Source organism: Colletotrichum lupini, chromosome 6 (assembly GCF_023278565.1).
Source record: "Colletotrichum lupini chromosome 6, complete sequence".
In the NCBI taxonomy this organism is placed as follows: Eukaryota; Fungi; Ascomycota; class Sordariomycetes; order Glomerellales; family Glomerellaceae; genus Colletotrichum; species Colletotrichum lupini.
In genome coordinates, this window is record NC_064679.1 from 3947691 (window position 1) to 3958724 (window position 11034).

General features: G+C 34.8%; 1 protein-coding gene across 1 annotated transcript; it reads right to left on the reverse strand.

Moving 5' to 3' along the window:
* Nucleotides 1-9142: 9142 nt before the first annotated feature.
* On the reverse strand, nt 9143-10721 carry CLUP02_12663 (major facilitator superfamily transporter; the record flags this gene model as incomplete). The annotated part of the gene is made up of 2 exons (XM_049291627.1): nt 9143-10455; nt 10526-10721. The coding sequence occupies 2 exons, from the start codon at nt 10719-10721 to the stop codon at nt 9143-9145; spliced, it is 1509 nt and encodes a 502-aa protein (XP_049148773.1).
* Between the last annotated feature and the right edge of the window lie 313 nt (nt 10722-11034).

The following is an 11034-nucleotide window of genomic DNA, read 5'->3' on the forward strand; positions in this document are numbered from 1 at the left end:
GTTATAATAAGTAGTTTTAGTAATTTAATATACGTTATTAATAACTAAAACATTAAATATAATAAGTAAATAGATTATATTATTAAAAAAAGAAGAGAGACTAAGTAAAAAAGAATAATTACGATTAAGAAATTATTATTAAAAGAATAAATAAAAGGGATTAGAGGGATCGGGGGAAGGCCTTTATATACTCCCTCTTAGATCCGAGGTATTAAAAAGGAAAGTATTATAAGCTTCTTAACTAATCGACGCTAAATTATAATTATTATATAAAGAGAGGAAGGAATAAATTATAAAATTAGGGCCTTTTTATTATTTATAATTTAATACTTTTTTTTTTAATTAATAAAGGCTGCCTCGTAATTAATATAAAAGGGTAACTTTTTACTTAGCTACTTAACTTTTCTTTTTTCCCTTTTTAATTATTATTATTATTATTATTATTATTATTATTAAGTAGCCGTTTTTAACCTAAATATTCTTTAGTTTTTTCTTATATTTTTAAACCTAAGTTATTACTTCCCTATAACTACTACTAATTAAACCTCTTTTAAATTTTACTTCTTAATTTATTATATAAATATTAACTTAGCTATTTATAATAGCCTCTTTTCTCCCTATTGCTTTTTTTAAACTAAATAATAAAAAGAACGTAGTACGAATTTAGGGCTTAATTATAATAAAGAACTTTAAAAGCGATATTAAATACTAACTAAAAAAGTAGAATCTAAATAAATATATTATTTTTAACGAGACTAACCCTAGGATTATAATAAATACTAAGAGCTCTTAGTTCGTTAATTTTAATACGAATTACTAATATAAAGTATATACTAACTATTACTTAAGCCTAGTACCTAAATAAACTAGTTTTCTCTAAGTAATCCTAACCCCTTATAAATTTAATTTTCCTAATTAGCTTAGTATAAGGGATATACTTCCCCTTTTGAGGGGTAAACTTATTAACGGGCATTTTTAGGTTCTCGTCGAGGTAGTATTTTAACTAGCTAACCTCTTAACTAGTTATTTAACTAGCTATTTAGGTAGTAGTTTATATATTAATAGGTTTATTTAGTAGATTTGTTTAGTAAATTTATTTAGTTTAAATAGAGCTTTGGGCGATATTAGAAGCGATAAGGATAAAAAGAATCTTTATAAGCTCTAATATAAGTAGTAAATATTAACCTATTTAGCCCTTTCTTTAGAAACCTCCACGTCACTATTAAAGTTTAGAACCTTTATAATTAAGGGCCGCCTCTAACTATTATAATTAACTATTATAACTAACTATTACGGCTAACCTCTATTATTAACCTTTTTAACTAGCGCTACTACGTAATAAAAAGGGTAGCTTACTTATTCCGAATTATATAGTAGTTTTCGTATTAAAATTACTATATTACGTTAAGCGCGTACTTAGGGTATATTACGTATATTATATAATTAAAAAGTATACCGAATTATATAATTTCCCTTTAAAGCGTGATCCCGTTAAGGTCGATCTTTTGCGCCTATAAAGCTAGAAAAAAACCACTATATACTTCCCTTTTTTAATTAGCGCCCCGAGGCTTTTAAAAATTAAAAAAACGAGAAAACTTAAATAAAATAGAGCTATTATAAAGTAATAAAAGTCCTAACTAATTATTTTAACTTTTAAGGACGCTTATTATATAAAAACTAAATTTAAAAATACGAAATCGGATTTATAATAGAGGTTATAATACGAGACCTTATGTTAATACGTAATATAGTTATGATTAAAAAGGGATAGGAGAGTACTTTTAAACTAAATAAGACCTCTATTTTAATCCCTTAAACTTAAAAAACTATATAAAGAATTAGGACTTCGGCATACTTAGTAATCTTCCCTTTTTATATTAATAATCCGGGCTATTTTATAAGGATAATTATTAATTAATAAGATAGTATAGTTTATTAATACGATCTAAAATAAGATCTTAAGTATTTAAAAAGGATATTCGTTAATAATATCTAAGTACTAAAAGCCTTTTATAATTAGATTAATATACTTCTTTATATTTAATAACTAATTAACGTAAGCACTTACGTAGTCCTTATAATATAATAACTCAGTAAATAAGAATGCGGTTTATACGTATTTAAATAGTTTCGTAACGCGGTCTAATATAATGAGCTTAACTTAATTTATAACGTATACTAAATAATTTATAAATACTTTAAATTATTTAATAATAAGCTCTATATAGCTTAGATTTAGTAAATTAGCTACGAGTTTTAATATAACGGTTATTACCCTTTTAATATAATAAAACTCCTTTTAAAAAGGTTTTTTAAAAATATAATATATAATTAAGACTCTAAAAATAGGCCCTATATTAACTTAAATAACTCTAATTACGTTATAACCGATGCTTATAAAATACCGACTCTTTAAAAATCTAGTTTTTATTTATCTAGCCTTAGATTTACTAAATAAAATTTAAAAATCTATAACTTACGTAATTATAGTTATTATACTCTTATAAACCCTACGTATTTTAAAAAGACTAAGGATATAACTAAGAGCTTTAATTAAGAACTTACTATTTTTAAAAAGTTAACCCTATTATTTTAATCCTTAAAAATACTTAAAAATACCTAAAGATTTATAATAAGTAGCGACCCTAATTAGATTTTATAAATAATTAAATTCATAAAGGCTATTAACTAGTATTTAGACGCTGTTATTAATAATTAACTTATATACCTAATTAATACCCCTAAGACTTATTAAGTTATATAGTCCTTATTAAATATATTACTATTTAAGTTATTATTATACCTTAGCCCGGCTCTTAATAAAACTAATCTAAGTAACTAGGGAAATAGTTTTTTAAATATTTTAATTAGGGGCGGGGATAGCCCCGCTATAAAAATTCTAATTAAAATACTAAAAGTCTAATTAAAATAAGAAGTTATTAAACGTACCCTCTTTAACTATAATCGGACTATTTAAAAAAATAATAAATACTAATATTAAGGGCTAGCTAAATTTTATTAAAATCTCTTATAGCGTCGTAATGTATATATAAATAAAGCTAATATTAATAAGAATATGAGGGAGTAATAAGTTAATTAATATAATAACTTAATTATAAAAGCTATATATATAACTTTAGCCTATACTCCTTAAATACTATTATTAATAAAAAAAACTAAAAAGAATTAGGGTAATAAAAGTTAAAATTAGGAGATTATTAAAAAAGAATAGGATAAGAACGAAGTAAAAAAAGTAAAGTAAATAAAAAAAGTAAAAAAAATAAAAAAAGTAAATAGAGAGCTTAAAATAATTAACTATATATAGTAATTAAGACTAATTTAAATAATTTCTTTTTATAAAGAATTGGGGGAAAAAGAAATTAGGGGACGATTAGAATAAAATAAGGTAATTAGTCTTAGTAATCCTTTTTAAAACTAATTAAGTTTAGGAATTTATAAAAGAGCTAATTAAAATAAAATATAAAAAAAAGGGCCCCGATTAGAGATAAGAACTTAGTAACGTAAATTCTTATTTTAATTATATATATACTTTTTAAAATCGAACTAAAGCTTTTTAAATAAATTGTTTTTATATATAATAATATAAAACGATTAAGAAATTTACTTTTTTAATTTAGTTAATACTATTTTCTTTCCCTTAGTTATAGCTCTATTAATTAAAACCGTATTAACTTAATTAAAAGAGGTATTTTATATTATTTTTATAAGTATTAGTAGTTTTTTTAAAGTACCGTACTACGAGAGTCCCTTATACCCTATACGTTTTTAATAATTAAAGAGGTCTTATAAAACTTTATAATAAAGTCGGGTTACTCTTTATTCTAAGGTACGTTATAAAATAACCTATTTTATATTAGTAGTTATATAGTATTAATATTCTAAATAGCTTAGTCCTTTAATCCTTATTCCCTAAGTAGCTAGGACGAGCTTTTTAAATACTATTAATATAAAATATTTAAATCTAGAATACTAAAACTAAGCCGTATTTAATTAGTTATTTTTTAATTAATATAAAAAATATAAGTACTAAGTACTACGTATTAGAATTATATGAACGAGCGGAGACTAATTTTTAAATAGAAAATAGGACGAATAGGGCTTATATTTTAAAAAAACTAAATTAACCTTTTTCTCGAGCTATTTAATAATAACGTTCTTAAATTTACTACTAAACCGAAAAGTATAATTAAAACCTAAGTACTAAATACTAGTTTTTTTAGAAAAGTGCTTTTAATATAACGTTTATATAGAAGTTTTTAATAAAACCGATATTATAAAAAGTAAAGTACTTTATTTTAGGCCCCTTTAGTTTTATAAAAAATATTATATATAATCCTCGTTCCCTTGATAATAATAAAATAAGAGGCCGTTTTAAAATCTACGTTCTCTAAACTATTACTTTATTAAATAAAATCCGATTTTAAAAGTAATTAGTTATTAATAAAATAAATAGTATTATAATTATTTATAACTATATTTTTAAAAAAGAGGTATAAGTTAGTAAAGGGAATAGAAAAAATAATAAAATTACTATTCCTATTCCTTTTTATACTTAGCTTAGGGAGTAAACCGATATTAATAATTATAATTATAATATTTAGAAAGTAAGTTCTCTTAGAGTTCTTTTTATTATTTAGCTTATTAGTTTTAATTATTTTTTTAAAGCGACCTTAATTATTATTACTTTGTTTAAAAAGGGGTTTTATATAAATCTAGCCCTTTTAAGTAAGGTCGGTATAGAAATTAATATACTTTTTTTAACTTAAATAGAAAATTATTTTTTAAGCGTCGTTAGTACTTAGCTAAATATATTCTAACTTCGTTTTACTTATTAAAATAAGCTTTATTTTTATATAATTTATTAATTTTTAATAATAAGTCTTTTTATAGAGGTAGTTAGTAAACGAGTTAAGAGTCGCTTCGTTTTATTTAAAGAAATCTAAGTAATTTATTAATATTATAAATATTATAAAAGCTCGTGTATAACTCTTATTATATACTACTTTTTTATATAAAAAGTCGTTAAAATCTTAGTATAATACCTTATATTAAGGATCGCTTCTCTTTTTTATTTTAATTTAATAATTTTAATAAGCTCTTAGTTAAATTAGTTCAGAGTAAAGCGACGTATAGTTACGTAAAAAAAAGTTTTTAAAACGAGGGTATTTTAAATTTTAAATAGCTTAAGCTATGTTACTTAACGGTAGGCTAAAAAAAAGTTTTTAATTTAAGTTAATAAGTTAATACTAGAGTTCGCCCTACTTATAACTACGTTAAATTCTTTTTTTATAATTATAAACGAACTAGAGTTATTTAGTACGTATTTTTATTTAAAACCCCGGATTATAGTATAAAGGGAATAATTTAAAGAATTAATAAGCTCCTCTTTCGCATTTTTAAAAATTTCTTAAATAACTATGAAAAAGATTTAGTAATTTATTAATTTATATAATCTCTCTTTTTATAAATAAGAGATTATTTTAAATACGGTTTATTAAATAAAAAAAGCGTATTTTTTAATAAAACGTACTTAATTCGCTATTATAGTTTTTAGTTTTATTAAAATAATTAGTTACTTAATTTAAGTAATTAGTTATTTAATTCGAGCGTTTTTAATAAAAGGTTCGATTATAATCTCGCTTTTTAATTATTTAGTTTATTATTAAGTAAACTCCTCGAGTCTTTATTAGTATTTAGTTAAGGCCGTTTTATATACTTAATTCTAAATAGTATTTCGTATTTTAACGTATTCCTTAATTAAAAAAATAGACTTAGTAAAGAGTAACGGATTTAATAAAAAATTAAAGTCGTTTAGGTTTAATAAGTCCTAAACGTTTTTTAACTAAGCTTTAATTTATAAAATAAAGTATTACTTAGGCTAGTTTTATTAATAATTAAGCTTTTACTTAAAAATATTAATAATCTTTTTAAAAAATATTAATTTATTTAAAAATAAGATTAATAAATATAATAGGGGTTTAATAATATTATAAAAAAGGATATAATAAACTATAATCCTTAAGAAATAACGTTTTAATAAAAATATAGGGGTCTAAGTTAAAGCTAAGTTTATAATTATTATAGAGTTATTATAGGGGTATTAATATATATAAAAAAAACGGTTATTTATTAAAAATAGGAAATAGGTATAAAGCTCGTTCTAATATAGAGGGTACGAGCGAAGTAGGCCTTAGTAATTATATAACTAAGGTTACGTAACGTGCGGTAAGGCTATGGATAGTTGAAGCCATTACGATAGAAGAGGTGTATGCATCTTGTGATGAACTATGACTAAATAACTTCGAGCCAGTGGTAACACCGAGCTAAGCATCTGTTATGGAAACATGATTGCCGATTGATAAACCTAGTTTGGTAAGACGACGGCGAAAGTGTCGCTGCATGCAAGCTGGTAGGCTCAGAAGCATCATGCACGCTCGCTGCTACTAGTGATCCCCCGTCGGCAATCAAAAGTTCGGGCGACGCGCACATCAGCCGAAATCTTGTCGCTGAGACCCTGAGCCACTGTCATGAGGTGGTCGGCAATCGAGATAAGGAAGAAACGGCAGAGCTTAGGCTTTGGAAATGCCTGGGTATGCAGCGAGGAGGTGTCACGGCTTTTGATGATCAGCTTGTAAACGAGAGTGAGAGAAATAAGTACAGACGGACAATCGTGATCCCACGATTCTTCACTATTACGCCTCACACCGTTTCAGAGCGAAAGCCTGCTCATCCTAGTGCCACAACGCTTCGAGAAATGAATGATTGAGCGGAACATCCGTTGCAGGTAATTTGCAGAACTCTACGGCATGACGCACAGCTACGATGCATCAGGGCATATTGCAAGAAAAGATGCAAAAGACCGCTACGCCCTTACAGGCAGGTATGCCGCCACAGTATCCCTGGCAGGAAACTGAACCTAGATGCCATCGTGAAGTGGGGTGAACCCCTGGTCTAACAAACACAGAGCCCCAGTTGAAAAGCAAGAGAGCGGATAAGTCTTCGGGTTATTCTAGACCGAGGATGAATATGTGCCTTTTGATTCATAGGAACGGCTAAATTCTGATCCCATATCAGTCACAATTTCCTAAGTGCATAATTGACCAAGATCTTGAATTCCTTGAGGACTGGACCTTGCACTTGGCCTAGCAGTAAGATCAATGGCTTATCAAAGAGATTTCCGCAATTATGGAAAACCCGTGGAGGCTAATAATTTCGGAGAACCTACGAAAGTCACTCGATAAGTATGCTTTGCAACACGAAGACGGTACTCCTCGTTCAAATTGAAGGAGACATTGCCCTTTTCTTTTCTTTTTTTGAATCAACTGCTTAACACTAGCAAGCCCTGTTCAACTCCATCTTTCAGTCGTGTATGGTCAGTCAATTGAGATGAGTTGCCATCGGACAATCGAAACAACCCCTATCGACAGAAACAATGCCATGTTTGGCCATATAAGCTGGCCAATAAGCCAATGTTAGCCAAGACATGAGGCTGAATCAGCCAAGGCGCGCGTTTTTCAAAATCACATCATGCTTGTCTGCATGTGAACCGTACCATGTGGCTTCCGGGTTTAAGAAGGAAGGTGAGCCGCAGGATCGATCATCTATCAAGGCTGTCGACGGATACTCCCGGTCATGTAGCAAAGAGGGGTAAAGCATCCTAGGTTCCGTCGGCTATCAATCTAAGGGGCCTTTGTTCGGTGATCTACGTCAGCCAATGCCGGCGGGATGGTCATGCAGCATGCAAGTCATGGCCCTGTACCTCTCGACGACACTCCGAAATCGAAATAGCGTTGATCGAATGGAGCATCTCAAAGTGCATTCGCGTGGCTTGGCTGTCATTCCGGTGCCTTGGAGTTGGGCCACTGCCCCTTGAAGTGTCAAAAGGCTTAGCCTTAGGCATCGCTAGTACATATAACGTTAAGGTAGTGGGATGTAAGAACCGGCTCTAGAAGTTTCCTAAGTAGATGCGTACTGGTGAGTAGATATTTGTAACAAACACCCCGTTGAAACTTGTTCTCGCAACTGTGCCTGGTTCAAGTTGGCGATCTATTCTGACTCATCTTATCTCAAGTTTGGGTTTGTGGCTCTATTCCGGGATGAAATTCTAGTGAGGAGAATTCAGTTGCGGCATCAAGTGTTTTTGGGCAATTCCAAAGGAAACACGAAATGACTACAAACGATTATTTCAGAACCAATTGAGTCGACGTGCCGTGCCTGCTGGGAGCTTTGCACGTGAAGCCTCTCGCTCAAACGGGCCTGTCCGGCTATGAGAACCCCCTTCTGGAGTCGTGGTGTGGGCGGAAGTTCGACAAGGCCCCAGCCTCCCGAGTCCCGCGGTTAACCAAGGATCCTCACCCGAACTGTAAACCCAAGTGGGACCACGAGAGTGGAAATTTGGAGAAGAGGAGATGGCGGGGTCGCGAAAGACCCGTCAGTTTAGTTCATGGAGTAAAATCCTTGCTTCGAGACAACCGTCCGGTTTTCGTGCTCGGTCACCGTCCGAATCCTAGACGCGGGGCGGTGTGGAGGGCGTGGAGGGCCGAGTGAAGGCCGACTCCGGAATCTTCCCTCAGGTATCCGTATCTTAGTCAAGAAAAAGTGCGGGATCTGGGAAAACGCGGGGATTGGCCGGGCGAGGAGTGGGAATCGCGAGATTGGTTTTCACATTGTCGGAAGTAAAATGTGGTCGGCGTTAATGCTGACACGGAGGAAGTTGGCCATACGATAATTACTTGGCAGAGTTGAACTTTTCTCTTCTCCACTCACTTTTGCAGATTCTTCTTCCTGTGATTTGGGGAATTACTCCAATTCTACCCCCTTTTTGCAGCTTGAGTCTTGCGGCGTGCCCCGTGGCTGGAATGCTCAATCTCTTAGTGCGGACTTCACTCAGACTTCACAATAGTGGACAAGATGGTTGTGTGTTCAGTGGTAAATTTACTTGATTCGCTCGATGTGTTTCAATTCATTATGGCATTAATCCATTCTATTGACATAAGTCTTGCCACATACCGTGATTGACACGAGCCTCGAAAAGCATGGCAAGATTGTGGTTTTAGTGTACAATACGCTCTTTGGGGTATCTAACCGTATGGTTTCAACTTCACATAATAACTCGCAGCGCTTAGACAAGGTATCTGAAACCCTTGCCCAGCCTGTGCGAAGCCTCAGCCTCCTCCGCGCTGGTGTTGTTGGCGGTATCAGCCGCCTCGCTCTGCTCAAGCTCCTTGTTCAGCTTGTCAAGAATGACCTTGAAGATGTAGCAACCAACAATGGTGACACCGAACATGGCCGTAACGATACCGTAGCTCTTACGGAAGCCATTCTCCTTGAGGTTCCAGACGTACGATCCGGCGACGTTACCAAGCTGGGAGAAGGCATTGATCATGGCGATGGCAACGGCACGCTTGGCAGGGGGACGCGGGAATGAGGATGAGATCCAGGAGTAGAAGACGATGAAGCCGGCGTACGAGCTGGCCTGAAGGAAGAGAGCGACGTAGCGTGCGGCGACGTTGAGGGTCGACATGGAGATGACGAAACCGATGAGACCGACGCAGATAGGGCCGACAATGTGCCAGAAGCGCTCCTGAGTGCGATCGGCGTGCCAGGCGTTGATGAGGGAGATAAGGCAGGAGAAGGCCCAGGGAGGGGAGCTCATAAGCAGGGTGGGAACGTAGCCGAAGCCCAAGGTCTGGGTAAGGGTAGGGAAGAAGGCGTTGAAGGAGAGACCGACGACGTAGGCGGTGAAGGTCAGCATCATAATGTAAATCTTGACGTCCTTGACGGCCATGATGAGACCGTCAAGAGGGCCCATGTCATCCGAGTCGGCGTCAGCCTCACCGACATCCTCAGTCATACGCAGCTGGGCGACATAGAGCTCCTCCTCGGTGAAGCCGCGGGAGTTGGTGGGCAAGTCGGGAAGGATAAAGGCGGCGGAGATGGCGACACCCATGGTGACGGCACCCTCGATCCAGAAGAGCCAGCGCCAGGCAGCGTGGCCGAGGACGCCCTGCATGTTGGAAAGGACACCGGCGCCGATGAGGGCGGAGAAGGCGTTGGAGATGAGGTTACCGCAGAAAAGGATGGCGTTGCGGGTGGTGAGCTCGCGGCGGGTGTACCACTTTGACAGGATCATGAGGGCACCGGGCAGGAAGGCGGCCTCGATGAAGCCCAGGCAGAAACGGGTGGCGACCATGCCTCCAAAGTTTGTGGTGACGCCGGAGAGGGTTGAGATCATGCCCCAAATCAACATGGCGGCGGCGATGTACCAGGACGGGCGGGAGATCTTGTTGATGACCATGTTGGAGGGGATCTGCATGAGAATGTAGCCGACGTACAGAATACTGAGGCAGGTGGCGTATTCGTTGTTGTCCAGCTGCAGGTCATCTTGCAGACCGCGGAGACGGGCAGCGGCGATGTTGTTTCTGTCGAGGTAGTCTGAGGGTATGCCACGTTAGTTTACAAGTCCGCGATCAAGTGAGATGAGGTTTCGGTGAGTGAAACATACTCATGATGTAGATGAGCACAAACAGAGAGCATCGCATGTCAAGCTTGCGCTTCATGCTCTTCTCGACTGCCGCGCGACGCTCAGGGCTCATAGCCCGGGGCGCGTTGGGGTCGGTGTAGTTGTTCTCTACATTATCGACATCGGCGCCCTTGAAGTCGGCGCCTTGGGTGATCTTGTCGTTCTGAGTCGAGTCCATCTTTGCGACTGTCCTGTCGGATCTCTACACAACTAGGGGAGAGTGTGTTGAGGAAAGAGGATGGGAGACAGAAGAAGGAATCAAGAGGTCGTCTGGATTGACTCGAGATTGACTCGAGATTGTGTCTGGAAGGAGGATGATGGGAAAGCTATTAGTTATAAAGCGGTGGCAGGCTTCGGGCAAGTCCCGATCGTCGCGGGGAAACACTTAACCACTGCCCCTCAACAACATTTTTATGTGGGGTGAAACCTGCTTCACCCATCACAGCAAAAGTACACGCGCGTAAGAGGTAAGAATTTCGGAAAATGGGCCG